Genomic DNA, 15,980 nt, shown 5'->3' on the forward strand with positions numbered 1-15,980 from the left:
CACTCAGTTTAATTGCTATTTAAGAGTTCAACCACAAAAATCACCTCAATTGTGGGCTTTCTCTTTAGACAGATTACCAACATAGTTATTAAGGTTTCTTTGAAATCCAGCAAAGAGAAAATTAGGCAGCTTAGATAATCGAAATATCAAATATCAGTTAAATCACCTGAAATTTGAGAAGTAATATTGCTTTTTCATCTTCGCGAATTGACTGGTAAAATTAATAACTTCTGAAAGATTAAATCTCGTCAAAATTTGAAGATTTGAAGGAGACAAATAATGCGCAATTAGCCGTAAGCAGGTGGATCATGACAAAATGAAAGAATTCCGAGAGGTACTCACCTTGGTTATTTTCAGCATCAGCCGTGAGTTTGAGGAAACGCTTCTTGAAGGCCACATCTAGTGTGCCAATTTGTCTTCTGGGCTGTCGTGCCTTCTCCAAATTGTGCACAGTTCGCCTCCTGGCAATGCGATCTGGTCCACTGCCTGAATCATTGTCATAGTCACCATCTATGCCCTGCAATCTCTGCAGATTTTTCACTATTTCCACCGCATGTTTATCTATCAGGGCATCCTGTGAGAGATCCTCACTCTTCTTGTTGAAGCACAAATTGAGCTCAGTGGACGCAAGGATGTGGGAGAGGGTACCAAAACGATGAAACAGCATGGCAGTGAATTGAATGACCAAGATGAGGGCAAAGAAGAACACAAAGACAAGACCAATTGGTTCCAATTGGAGATATTCCTTGGAGATGTGAACCTGTTGTTTTTTTTTTTTTTGGTAAAAAAAGGAAATCGATTAATTTGTGATCTTTTTGGTTTTTTACTTCGTGATTAGAAAGGAGAATTATTATAAGTTCGATTTTGTGTTTAGTTAAAAAAAAATAATGCTTAGCACTTCAAAAGATAGTTAATATTATTCGAAGGAGTATTTTTTCATGAATCAAAATAAATTGCCTTGATTATAGAATTAAAATATATTGAAAATTTCCTAAACTTAAAAAAAAACGTTTTAAGAAATTCTTGAAGGCGTAGCAATTTTTTTTACAGAATGAAACCTAACTCAATCTTAAAATTGACTGAAATTCGTGATTTAAAATAGTTTAACTTTTGTCCTTGAAAAATCGCATAGGAGAAACCGGGGCAGATTAGTCAACAAATAAAATGTTTCATTGCGTGTAATTTGAGATTTTTAAATCAAACTGAAAATGAATAGGAATGAACGTATTTACTCGGAATAACGAGGTTTGCTCCATAGTCCTTCCTTCAAAAGCGAATTATAACATATCAGCACTGTCTAATTCTACCCCTAGCTAAGTCTTCCCTGATCTCCCCTAGAGAAAATAGGAATCATTAAGATATCAATCAAATAATTTCGAAAAATATTTCATAGGTCAAAAGATTAATGATTCATTTGAGTGGTGGGACTGGTTTATATGCTCTCCTTTCAAACGTTCATGCCTTCGAATAATGTGGATTTTCTTTTATTTTTACTGAGAAACTTACACATTTCCATTAAATTTTAGTTAGCTTACCATCAATTATTGATAATTATATGTAATGACTAACGCGCAATAACTTTTGTTTGTAAACATGTTTTCAAAATTTCCCATGAGAATAAGCGGGATGACTAGATCTAGCTCTCACTCACTCTCATTGAAAGGTCAAAACATGTTTACTAAACAAAAGTTATTGTGCGTTGGGCATAATGCCCAACGCACAATAACTTTTGTTTAGTAAACTTGGTTTTTGACATTTTATTGAAGGAGAGTGAGATCTAGATCTAGTCATCTCGCTCTCTCTCATAGGAAATTTTGAAAACATGTTTACAAACAAAAGTTATTGTGCGCTGGGCATAAATCTCTGAAGCAAAATAAAAGAAATTCACATTATTCGAAGGCATGAACGTTCTAAGGGAGAGTACTTTCCCCTACATCCCTAGGAAATGTACTGTGCAACTTATGGGGGTGTTACCAAAGTCTGTATCCTATATTTACAATCGTTTGACTTCTAAGCCACTAAGAGACTCAGACTCTATTTTCTCTAAAACTTCAAAAGATTTTGCATCATTTGGGCATAACTAACATATCAAGTGTGTAAAATTAACATTAAAGATTCATTTAGTTTTTGATAAAAATGTCACATTCCTTATATATTTAATATTTCTTCTAGCAATAAAAAATAACGCGAGAAATTGTAGAGTATAATTTAAGAAAAAAAACTTTTTCCAAATTAGAACCTAAATTGGAATTATAAATTATCAAAAAAAAACATATTTATAATTATTTATTATCACTTTTATAAGTTAATATTGATAATTGAAAACATTAAAAATGTGCAAACCCGTCGTTTGCCTCTCAAATGACATAAACTCAAAATAGCCGGATTACATTGAGTTGGTTGCACGTATTTGACCATTTTGAGTAACTTTTTCAAATCAGGCAACAAACTTTTGGCGCATGAAAAATGGCCAACTTTTCGAAAAAAAATTTTGAATTTTTGAAATACAGGAATAAAATCTACGGATTACAGTCCATTCATTTGCAAAAAGAAAAATTTTAAAAGTAATTTTTTCTGTCATTTTTTCTACCGGGTTTCTCAAACATATATGAGGCAACAAACTTTTCACACCTACTGTAGTTAAATGTTACACTCAGTCCCGGCATTATGCACTTCGGAATTATGCACCTGACGAGATTATGCACATAGGGTAAGTGTACCTAATTCCGGCCACATTTTTTGTTCCTCAAATTTCTATGAATTTTTAGTTTTTGCATACTCTCTAGAGATTATACAATGCAAAAAAATAACAAAAAAATATCGCCTCGACGAGCAAGATTATCTGAAAAATACATTGGAAGAATTTCGGAAGGCCAAGGAACTATGAGAATGAAAGTTGCTGGAATAGGCCACCAATGCTATGTCTACATTTTTATTCATTTTAAAATGTATTGTATTGAGGTTCTAAGCAACACTCCTTATAAAAAAGTAACAAGAAAAATCAATCTGTATTAAAAATATTACATTTCAAACTTGAGACTATGACGCTTGCATGCAACTATGCCGAAATTTGGCACACTTACCCTACAATTATGCAAGTTTCCTACTACTTTTGGGAGTGAATTTATAAAATCATTTTTGAAATACGCCTGAATGTATACTATTCTGTGACGCGGGAAATTCGAAAACATTATGCTTATTTTTCAGAATAAAACTTTAATTTCTTTTATTTATGTAAAAAATTTAAGTATTTTAACAATTTATTGAAGAACTCTGGCCAAAGAGTACAGTTTGCTAATGAATTTCTTTTAAACAGTTGAGTATTTTTGTTATGACTGCTTTAACTTCGCGCGAAATTCGTTCGACGGCCGATTCATTCAGAAGAAATCGCCTGCGGGTATGCAAATTTTCTCGATGCATAAAGCCATTTCGCGCGTTTTTTTTTGGTTTTGAAAATGTGCATAATCCCGGGACTGAGTGTAATCCCATAAAACACTCTAAGTCAGAGGTGTGCAAGAAATCGTTGAAATCGAATTAACGTCAAAATAAGTTTGTTGTAGTAGCGTTTTGACCATTGACGTACACGTACATGTTTCATTTGACGTTAATTCGGTTTCAACGGTTTCTTGCACACCTCTGCTAAGTCTATCATTCTCTCTGATTGGTCACAGTTTGGAAGCATTCAATCAAAGCTTAACCCAGCTTTCTCAAAGCTTTTTCACGCCGTTCCTTGATTGGTTAAAGCTTAAAAGCATCTTAAAAGCTCAAAGCTCCAGCCAATGAGAGAACGGAATGGCACTTGAATATTTTATGGGACTAAATATTTAATTATGTGTAGACCGTGTGGATAATACTTTTTAGTACACTGAGAAAAAAAGAGGGTGCGATTAACTTTTTTCCTCGTAACTTTAACACTTTTTAGGTGTAAAAATATATCAACATTTTTTAATGTTAATTTTACACCTTTTTAAGGGTAAAATTAACATGAAAAAGGGTTAATTTAACCTCTAATACACCTAAAAATGGTAATATTTACACCGATTTCGGATCAATAATGCAGGGTAAAATTAACATTTCCGGAATGTTATTTTAACTTTTTCGGATTTCTCTTCAGTGTAATAATAATACGATCTGAAATATTGCAATTTATCAATTTAAAAGATTATTCGAAAAAAATATATATTTAATAATAATAGATAATATTTTATAGACTTGTATTGTTCCACTTCAGCGTGTAGCAAAATCTTTTAAATGTAATTGCAATCATTTGAAGTGCAGCACAGTTTGATCATTAATTTTTTTGAATAATTCTCCTTTCCATTTTGAATTGGTTATTTACATGAAAGGAAATTAGCACATGGTTCAATGTTAAAACACAATTAGTGTTTTAAATTTGGCGAAATAAAACCATTTTAGCCTGAGGAATTAAAGTAAATGTAAACCAATTGAATTGATCTATTCTAGAAAATAGTTAAAAAAAAAACATGCAACATATTCCGTTATATGAGAAGAGTATAATAAGGATTTATTTTTATCAGAGTTTTCATTTCAGTGTGCTTCTAATAGGAAGGATATTTTTTTTTTAGAGATTCTTTAATAGAGAAAATATTTGTGCTCATATTGCGCTTTTAGCATAGATAGAGAAGGCTTTCAAAAGCACTTTCAATTTGTGTTCTTTTATCTTTGCAGCCGAAATTTCTTTAGCAATTTCTCAAAAAAACAATTTTTTTAACCAATTTCACTTTGAAGAAAAATAATTTTCGTGAAAAATGGAATAAAAACACTTGTGAAAAATTTACAAAATCACTCTTATAACTTCATTCATTCACCACCAATTAGAGGCCGAAAAATGTGTGGATAGGCTTTTAAAAGCAATGTTACAATTTTGCATGCAGTGAAATGAATGAAATTAATTGTGTGTCTTGGTTTTTTTTTATTCCTTCCGCGTCATTGGAATTTTATTTGTGTCTTTATGAGTGAAATTATTGTGTAACTTCAAAAGAAGAGAAAAAAAACAGTTAACACAAAATTTTATAACCCCTTATCTTTGCAAGACAAATAAAAAGAGCCGCATCCCTTTGTTTCTGTTGATAGTTAAAAAAAAATTAAGAACAATTGTAAAAAGAGAAGAGAATAGTGTGTAGGTGGGTGGTATTGTAAAAAAATGAAGAGGTTTTTCTGTTCTTTGCATAAAATTAAGATTAATTAAAAAAAGAACTTGCTTTCCCCGCGTATTGCCAGTATTAACAGTAATAAAAAACAAAAAAATTAGAAAGGAAGAGAATAACATAAAAAAAGTAATAAAAAAAGTATTGGATCTTGCAGAGTGATAAATCATCATCCAAACCTCAGACGTCTCTTCAATGTAGGTAATATTTGTCTTAACACCCAGCGGCCAATCTACATGTAACTTGTCTTTATTGAGTTGCAGCAGAAACACGATTAGCACAAAAAGTGCGTTGAACATGAAAAATGCAAACACTGATTTATTTCTCAATTCAATCAGATCTCTGGCGATTCTGGCCTGCATTCGCCGATATTTGGATGCGGAATGAGAAAATCATCACGCATAGAAGAGAGAGGAGAGAAAAAAAGAGAAAAAATATGTTAGTTCAATCTAATTGAGAACGGGATCACAGACAGAGATATCGTTGATCATTGAAGATCGCGAAAATTCCTCTTTTTATTGTCACACGGTTCATTTTGGAGGGGTGACCCATTTACATAATCTCCCTGACAAAGGTTTTGGGTTTCTCAGATTTTGTGAGACCTGAAGATTTTCCGGAAAATTCTATGAGTTTATCGGCCCTTGTGAAACTCTCTTAAAGTTTTTTTTTTAAGTTATCATAAATCTTTCGAGAGTATCATGTCATGGACTCCACGACACATTCAGATGAAATCTTCTGAAGGTTTCTCAAGTCCTAGGAACACGAACATCCTGACTTCAGAGGGTTTGCAAGATTCCAGTAACAATCTGAAGATTTATCAGGATCCACGAAACTTTTTGAGGGTTTCCGGGGTTACTCGAAAATCCCAGAAGAGTTCTTAAGTTCCACAAATCTACTGAAGATACTTATCTACAAACTTCCACTTCGGGTTCCACAAACTTTGTAAAGATTTCTCTGGTTGCACGAAACTTTAACGATTTGCTAGGTTCCAGGATTTCCGAAACCTTCTAAAGATTTCCTAGGTTCCGAAACCTGAATACTTTTCAGGATCTATGAAACTATTTAATGATTTTTCGGGTTAGGCGAAAGTTCCACAGAGGTTCTTAAGTTCCACAAAACAATATTGAAGATATCTAGGGTTCCACAAATCTCCCTAAATGGTTCTTAGGTTCCACAAACCTACTGAAGACATTTTTCTAAGATTCCACGAATTCTTTAAAGATTTCCCCGGTGCGCGAAGCTTTTTAAGGGTTTCTAAGTCCCAGGAACCTTCAGAATAATTCTAGGATCCCCGAAAGCTTCTCTAAAGGTTTCCTAGGTTCCAAAACCTGAAGACTTTTCAGGATCTATGAAACCTTTTAATGATTTTTCGAGCTCGGCGAAACTTCCAAAATGCTTCTAGGTTCCACAATACAATTGAAGATATCTAGGATTCCACTAAACCTTTTGAAAGTCTCCCCTGAGTTCTGTGAAACTCTCAGGAGGGTTCTTAGGTTCCACAAACCTACCGAAGATACATATCAAGGACTCCAGAAACTTTCTGAAGATTTCTTTGGTTGTACGAAACTTTTTAGTGGTTTACTAGGTTCCAGGATCCTTCTAAAGAATCCAGGATCTTCGAAACATTCTAAAGGCATCCTAGGTACCGAAACCTGAAGACTTTTAGGATTCGGCGAAACTAGGTTTTTAGGTTCCACAAAGTAATTGAAGATAATTAGACTTCCACGAAATCTATTAAGAATTTCTCGAATATATAAAGACTTTCAGAAAGTTTTTTTTTGCGTTCCACGAATTCTTCTGATGTCTAGAGTCCACGAAACCTTCTAAAATCTTTTTAGAATCTACGAAAGCCTCTGAGGATTTTCTAGGTTCCTGGGGCCTTCTGAAGACTTCTCAGGGCCTAAGAAATCTTATGAAGGTTTCCCTGGTTTTGCGAAACTCCTAGAAGGTTTTTCCGGAACAAACTTTCTGAAGATATCTATGGTTGCACGAATCCTTCTAAGATTTTTTTGATCGGAAACCTAAAGAGGAGTTTACGGATTTGGCAAATTTTATTGAGTTTTTTTTTGAATTTCGTGAAATATTTTTTTTAGGTTTTTTCCAAAAAATTAATCTAGATTTCTCATAGAATTTTCTGGGTTTTTCGGGAATCACAAAATCTTTTGATTATTTCATAGACTTCACTTAATCATCTGAGGGCTTCTTGCATTTTGCGATTGTGGAATCTGAAGGTTCCTTGAATTTCGCAAAACTTTTTTAAAAGTTTAGAAGGGTTTCACAAAACGTTTCTCAGGAAATGGTCACAGGTTTTTAATTATGAATCACCCCTTTGTCATTTTCATCCGATCTTGGCCCAATCATCACGACATAGCGCTGTGATCCCTTGTGGTTTTACCTCTTGAGTGGTCTCATCATATGTAATATTTGTTTTCACGCCAAAGGGCCATTTCACGTGGAGATTATCTTTGTTCAATTGCAGCAGGAAGACAATTAAAACAAAAAGTGCATTTATCATAAAGAATGCAAACACTGAATTGTTCCGCAGATCCTTCAAATCAGTCGCTATTCGGGCCTGTTTGTGGGAAAAAGAGATTGGAAGAAGAAAGGTGCTTCATTATTACGAAAAAAAAATAGAAAGAAAATCCAATTTTATCTCTCGAGCTAAAAAAAAATCCTCGAGATCAAACAATTCAGATAATATTCTACTAAAAAAAACAAACTAAGCAGTGATCGCTTTCTAAAATTTGCAATCACAAAATGCACTTTTGATGAAAGAGATAAAGATATTGTGGCATGAAATTGATATGATGATTCCACTTTTAAGACTTACCCAATCGTAAATATTTCACTCAGAGAAATAGTACTGAAAATTTGAGACAATGATGATGAGATGATAGTAAAAAAAAGTGACAATACCTGTTCTTCCTTATTTTGATCAATCGGATAGAGATACTTGTCGATGAGATCGCGCCAGAATTGAATTTCTGAACTAGAGAGGAAATCCACCTCTCCCTTCCTCAGTTCAGGGTCCTCGATCCAGTACGGGTTTGTGAGGAAATCTCGTTCCTCACGCTGCACAGTGGATGACTCTGAATCGCTGTTTTCACTGTAAATTGGCAATAAATTTAGATAGTTATTCTGGTATTTGAAAGTTTCCATGAGAAACTTTTATTTTACAGGGTAGATCTCAAAGTAGTGGAGGATTCATACGAATATTTTTTTTTCTAGATTTCTAAGCTTGTACTTATTTAAAAACATTTTAATTAAGACTGTTTGTGGTTTTTTTTAAACAAAAAAAATTTAAAAAAATACGAGAACACGATTTTTCTTTTTATTTATTTTCTTTTTTAAGACTTCAAGTTCTTTTCAATGTTTTATAAAAAAAGCCAAATTTTTAAGAATAAAACCAGTAAAAAAGGTAACGTAAGTTTAGACAAGTGAAATATGAAAAATTTTTCATTTTCCTGAAATTGCTCATTTATTTAAATATTTTAGTTTTTATTGGCCAAAATCTAATATCTGATTAACTTTAATTTTTTTTACCGGCAAAACATATTTTGCCCCTTTATGAAACGCAAAGAGAATTAGGGTAAAATGAGGTAATTTGGAACCATTTACAATTTGGGACATTTGAAATTTTCTCACTGTTTTAGATATTCACAAATTTTTTTTAAATGCATCTGCAACTTTATTTACCATAAAAAAGTTTAAAAAAAAGTAGAAAAATCCTGTTTCAAGATCAATTACAATAGTTGTGACCGACTGTGAGCATAATACATCGATGGCTGTTCCAGGAAAGATGCCAATATTTAATTGCGAAAATTGAGAAAAATATGCTTTTTTCAAAAGAAAAAACATATTTTTCATAAATAATGAATAATTTTATAACCCCCGACTGAATATTTCCTCAGAAAAAAATAATTTTTTTTTCTCGGGAAAATCATGACGCAATTCACTAAAAAATGCAACATTTTTGGTCGGGAGTATGTTTAATACTCCTATTTGATCATTCTCTTTAGACAGCATACCGCAGCATAATTCCTATAATAATATAAGTAATAAAAATCGTGATTATAATATCCCCCAAGTTGATAAATAATTTCAGAGGAAATTCCAAGTCCATTTTGACATTTTGAGAGAAAAAGAAAAAAAAATGAAAGAGAAAATTTGCTACTAAATGCTTCCCGGCGCCATCTATCGTCAGTGTTTAGTTCTGCCATCATCCACTGCGAGCGCTAAACAGTGCCATTTTCATGTATTTGCTTAGCACTTTTTTGTTCGAGAGCTGCTGATTGGCCAGCAGACCGATTCAGCAAAAAAAAAATGCAGAAAATCCTATTTTATTCTGCTAACTGTGCTCGCTGGGACATGCGTGATATTCATAACCTTTGACACGGTAGTTATCATTTTCCCTGTTTCTAATGGAAGGTGTTAGGAAAATATCAAAGTGTTTTGTTTGATTTTTAGGCATAATTTGTGAAATATTATTACGTCCGTGTGAAAATCGAAGGACATACATCTATTTAAAAGGTGAATAAAAAATATTTGTGAAATATTACATTAAAAAGAGAGAAAGTGATTTAATTTCGTGCTGCTTTCAAAACAAGTTTTTTTTGAAATCTTGGAAAAGTTGATTTTGTGAATGAATTTCGTGGTTTTGTGCAGTGAAATCATGTTTACAAGGAAGAGAAAGATCCTTAAGTATCCGGAGAAATAGTTGCAACAGCAGTTAGCAGCTGATAAGGAGAAAATCTCCTGGAAAAGGCTGCAAAGATTTCCAGATTCCGAAGACCACTTTTTCTGATAGAGTGGGTAGTAAATATCGCAAAAACTCCTGGAGAAAGACAAATAGGAGCCTCTACAGAACTCCCAAAGCAAGTGGAAAATGACTTAGGCGGATGGGGAATTGAAATGTGCTAAAAATTGCATTCGCTTTAAAACTGTAATTGCTGGACAGCGCGAGGCGTCTGTGAAATTTACAGAACCTCTTTTTGGTTGTATGGTAAGGAATCGACGTAATAATTTTTGACTTTGATTTTTTGCTTTCGATGCAATACGCACCTTCTTCTTTGGGAAGAAGAGTTTTTTATTCTGGGCTGAAATTTCCCATCCGACGATCACCGGATTATTGTTAAAAAATCTTTTTGGTTGGACGTCCAGGAAGTTTTTGGTAATTAGCGTTCCTCAACTGTTACCCGGACATAAAGGAGGGATTAGCATAACCATCAAATGTGCAAGTAATACAGAGAAAACCCTCAACATTTGATTTTCTACATATTTCGTATGATATTTTGTTATTAATATCAGTATGTCCAACTTTCCAAAAGTTTTTGTCCAACTTTCCAAAATTTTGTCCATCTTTTCAAAATGTGTTATTTTTTAATTTGATTGAATATTCTAATTAATTGATTGAAAATTCTAATAAAAACTGTTAAGACTCTGTTAGAATATTTCACAAGGAATCTCATGATATAAATTAAATGAAAATAATAAATATTTATTCGGCTTAAAAATGCATTTGAAATTGAACTTTTTCTTAAGTGTCTCCCTTTTCGCAATCCACCCTATCAAGATTTATTTTATAAGTTTAATTTCTCTCGACTGAAAAAATCTGGAACAAAATCGTCAGTTAAATCAGCATTTGTCGTAACTTCATTTTTGCGATTTCGGGATATATACATATTTAGAATCGGCGTAATTTTGTTTATTAAACGCATTTGAGAAAAAGAAACTTTTATAAGCCCATTAAAAATTATTTTAAACAAAAATTATCGTAAGTGCCCTTAATTAATAAAAATTTATCAGAATTTGTCGTAACTTCCATTTCTGGGCAAGTTACGACAAATTTCCATACAAAATTTTCTCTAATCAGCATTTGTCGTAACTTCTTTTGCTCGATTGCGTGGCTTGTAATTTGCAGCAAAAATGTAAAATTTCTCATTAAAGCGTTCACAAACTCTTCCAAATATCCAAAGACAGTGCGAATAATGCAACATTAAATCATTTTAATTCGATATTTGTGAGAAAAAAGTGAGGAAAATCCCTGCCCATCTGTCATTAATTCAAAACAAAAAAAGCGACACGGCACGCAAAATTTATTCAATAAAATTTATTAAATTAAAGCTTTTAGGGACAGGGATAAGAGTTTAATTGATTAATTTAGTCAAATAATGGTGCTTATTATCACTAGAGTCATTGAATTTGATATAATGCATTTTTGAAAATTGTCGTAACTTCCAAGATGTCCATACATTGGAAGTTACGGTTCTATAAACGATGAAAGTTACGATAAAATCTTATTGTGTTTCATCGGACATATATCTCAATATCTCAGCTTTTAAATCATTTTATAAAGTTTTTCTCGAGTTAACTTACAGTTTATTAGTGCTACTTTTTTTATTTTGACTCAAAAGTATCGCATTCGTGGCTCATTTTTAAGAAAAATGAAGCTGAACTGAAAATTTCGTCTCCTGAAAAGTTGTCAAAAGGAAGTTACGACAAATGCTGATTTAACTGACGAAATAATGCTTTACTATATTTGGCATGCTACTGTACCTTTCATTCTCCGTGCCTTCTGCTACGGAGCCAAGTTGGTGTTCGCGCGAACTGGCAGAAGTTGTTCGTCGACGATGGTGATGGTGATGATGTCCCTGAGGATCGACAACTTTCTCCAGTGTCTCCAGGCGCTTCTGAATGGCATCGAGAGATTCAGAAATGTGGGACAATTGTGCCTTTTCTTCGGTGGTTTTCCCATGAGTGCACAGCATACACCTGAACAGCCCATTTAGAGACACCTCAATAGCTCCCTCTTCATCAGCATTCTGCCCCACGCCATTCTGTAGGAAGCCCAGCAGTGATTTTTGCTTGGCACGCTTTGCTGCCTCTTCGGCCTCCTTCTTCTCCTGCTCCAACTCCTTCTTGGTCTTCTTGGCCACCACCTCACGAGTGCCCCAAGACACGACATTGAGATTGATGATGGAGTAGAGAATGAGCAGGAGGTACATGGACGGAATGGACAGGAGGTAGATAATGCCAGCAGTAACACACCAAAATTCCTGCGGATGCAGGCAGGCTGCTATGAAAAATGACCCCGATAGTGATATCAAGAATATAGCCGATGGACTTCCAATGCCGTCCTCGCCCAATTGAAGTGCCGTACCCACTATCACTGCCATCATCACCAATGCATAGAGTGTTGACAGTATCTGAGCCACAATCACCTGAATATTGGACTTGCACGTAAAGCAGACAAGCATAAAGAGGATAATGGGTATAATGTTGTAGTAGAAGGAGGTCCAATTGTCAATTTTGAATGCCGCCACAAAGGCACCGACCAACATAAGAAAGATCGTGCCTGGACCCAAAATTGTACCACCCATCAACATCATTTGGTAGAAGATGTAGAGAAGAGAGATGTTGTCATTTATCTTAATGGTTCTCTTGTAGTCCGTCAGCAAATCCATGATATTGGCAATTGTCGAAGGCACCCACCGGCGACGTTGATTGTAGAATTCTGTAAAACCTTCCGGGCAGTGTGTATAGGCGTCCGATGCAGCTGAATACTCCACACGATATCCTCGCTGAAGCAACAAAGTGCATAGCCATCGATCTTCACCCTGATCGTACTGGACATAGTGTCTAGCCTCATCAGATCTTGTTGTATACTTCCTCATCACATTGTCATCCATCAGAGCTTTCCCGCGGAACAGTGAGAAGCATCCAGGACTACAGAGTACACATCCAATCATGTGTTCAGTTGCCTTTTGCAGCCAATGACCAATGGCATATTCGAACTTTTGATACCACACCATTGGACCAGATCCAATGGGATGAATTCGTCCACAAGCAGCACCAAGATTGCGATTCTTCTTCATCAAATCCACCAGCAGAGTCACTGCACTGGGTTGGAAATCAATGTCACCATCGAGTGTCAAGAGATAAGTATTCTCAGCCACAACATCTTTCCGATCAACAGATATGGGCAATTCCATGAGCCGATGACCCAATAAGTAGTACATGTACATCACTTGAGACCAGCGTTTTCTGTGTCTTATGCGATCTTTGTCCTGCAAAAGCATTTTTTGCACTCAACCAAAAATTTTAACATAACTGTGTTATTACACTTGCACATTAAAATTTTAATGTGATTCACATTAATTGTCGCTGGTGAGAGTCCAAATGTGTAATTTGTGTGTTTGAATCATTTTATATTCAAAATTTGATCTATTTGTTGATAAAAAGGTAGACTTGGCCCGCAAAATTTGATATAAATTGATTTATAGCATTAATGCGAAAAATTAATGCGATTTTCTCTTTAATTTTTTAATGTGAAAAATATTTATGCTTTAGGTAAATTTAAACTTATTTTTGCAGACCAAATCCACTTCTTTATCAATAAATAGAAAAACCCCAAATATTAAGTGACTCAAAGACACAAATAACATATTTGAATGCTCACAAGCGACAATTAATGTGAATCACATTAAAATTTTAATGTGCAAGTGTGATAACGTCCACTGAGATAAAAGATCAGAGCAAAAAACAATAATTTCTTTCATTTTGAACATCATTCCAAAAAAAAATAATGCATAACTTTTCAGATCATCGCCTGTGGTATTGACATCGCAAATTTATTTCAGAGGATACTGAATAATAATGCAAAGTCGTAGCGGCAATTAAAATATAAGGGAGAAGTGCGGTAGGGAATGTTCGCTATCTTCGGACAACCCAATTTTTTCCAAGTTCCTAATGGATTTGACTCATTACTCTTTACAGGAAATTTGAGGCAATGGACTAGCTAATTAAAATAATAATACTATAATGGATTAAACTCATTTAAAATATAAAAATTGCCGGATAAGCTTGTGGTTAACTGAAATTCTTTACAGGCAAACTCGGAGTGCATGCAATTTGGGAATGTGTAAAAATTCGATTATGAGTTAAATTTTGGGGATAAAGAATCGCGTAGAGTGAACTGTTCTTGTCGGCCGAAATGGGTAAAATTGGCTCGATGCGATTCTTTACTTTAAAAATGCAATTCAAAATCGAATTTTCACGCAGTCTGAATTGCAAGCACACCAAGGACCGAGGTCCTCTGTAAAAAATCCAGTTACGATAAGCTTATCCTGGGGTTATCACTTGTCATTTTCTATTTTAAATAGTTTGAGTTGTTTGAGTACAGAAGGCCAAAAAAAGGAAAAAAGTTCATTGAAATCGATTAATAAACGTTAGAGTCCGGTCAATTTGGATATAATAAGGGTTGGTACATTGAGGTGGAGTAGGGACGGATCTCGATCTCAGAATAAAATTTAATCAAAAAGCATCGTCTAATTTTCGAAAATCGATTTTTCGATTAATCAGACCTGATATTAAATCCATTAAATCGGATGAAATTGAGGTATCCAGAAGAGTTTTAACGAGAGCTTTCGATTAACAATTAGACCGCGGAAGGTATGAACATTTCAAAATTCAATTTCCTATCCCTTATAGCTCGTTTCAGGGGTGCTTAAGTATATTTTTTTTAATTGAAAACTCTTGTGTCCAGCTATTGTCGAGAGCCGATTCAAATCAAATTCGAGTTCGCGAATATTTGATTAATAAGCAAATTCTTTTATATGGCACTTGCAATTGGTGCGGAGGAATCCTGCTAAGCTAAGCATTTCCTCCGCAACTGAGTCAGTTCAAGTTTGGCTCTTGTACTAATCACATCAATTTTAAATAAAATATTTTTAATTAAAAAGACAATTTGTGTATAATTTATTTGAACCCCGCCCCTACACTATAATAGGGTCTTCAGACTTATGACTTAGTCATATGACTCAACTTCTCTAAATTCTTATTAGTTAAGACTTTTGGAAAATTTTGACTTAGAATTGGATATTAAGGGTAAATAGTCCATTAGAGTCTGAAAAACCAATAAAATTGGTATTAATTATTAGTTAAGACTTTTGGAAAATTTTGACTTAGAATTGGATATTAAGGGTAAATAGTCCATTAGAGTCTGAAAAACCAATAAAATTGGTTGTTATTTAGGATTTTAAAACTTTTAGTAACTATGGGCAAAACCTTTAGTCTGAAAATGACTTAACATACTAAAATTTGAGTCCGATCCATGCCATAGGCGATGAATTATTAAGAAAACAAAATTTGGGGATGTTTCAAAATAGCGGAAGGGAGGAAGTTTGAATCTGGCATCACCAACATCTAGCCACCTATCGATATTATTGAACCTTTGCCGAAAAATTCTTGTCGATATCTCTTTCCGTTTTCTCTCCAGAAATGGGTATATGACGGCCGAGACAGTACGGGCCAGTCACAGAAATCGAATTTTAGCGCATATGATATTCGTGATCTATGAGTGTTATGTCCTGGACACACTTACGACTAAAGTCCAGAGACGACTAAGCTCGTTCATAGCCAAGTCAGTTCCTGACACACTACAAATGAGGCTTAGAATTCGCTGGTATCCACAAAACATAACTTTCCTGGGGTTTTATACAGATATTTCTACTGAAATGTACTAGTAGTCCATTGAAAATGAAACTACTTTTAAATTTACTTCACACTTCACGCATAACAACAAGAATTATTCACTAGAATAGCCAAAATTGGCTTAAGTCGCGAGTTAGCTTCCTCCTCACAAATAATTGCCAATAACAATAATTATTGGACGTGTACTGAGACATGATGTTACAAATAGTTTCATTTTCAGAGGAGTATTAGTGCATTTCAGTAGAAATATCTGCATAAAAACCTAGGGAAGTTATGTTTTTTGGTGCTAAGCCTCATTTGTAGTGTGTCAGGAACTGACTT

At 34.2% G+C, this 15,980-nt stretch overlaps 1 protein-coding gene across 1 annotated transcript in view; it reads right to left on the reverse strand.

The window, feature by feature from the left end:
- LOC129807757 (chitin synthase chs-2) overlaps positions 1–15,980 on the reverse strand; it is a 56,695-nt gene that overhangs the window by 8,266 nt on the left and 32,449 nt on the right. The window contains exons 7-10 of the mRNA XM_055857230.1: positions 11,724–13,234; positions 8,085–8,274; positions 7,564–7,740; positions 343–760 (exon numbers count right to left, since the gene is read on the reverse strand). Of these exons, the coding sequence (XP_055713205.1) occupies positions 343–760; positions 7,564–7,740; positions 8,085–8,274; positions 11,724–13,234 (2,296 nt within the window). The remainder of the gene's footprint in view (positions 1–342; positions 761–7,563; positions 7,741–8,084; positions 8,275–11,723; positions 13,235–15,980) is intronic.

This window comes from Phlebotomus papatasi, chromosome 1 (genome assembly GCF_024763615.1).
Source record: "Phlebotomus papatasi isolate M1 chromosome 1, Ppap_2.1, whole genome shotgun sequence".
In the NCBI taxonomy this organism is placed as follows: Eukaryota; Metazoa; Arthropoda; class Insecta; order Diptera; family Psychodidae; genus Phlebotomus; species Phlebotomus papatasi.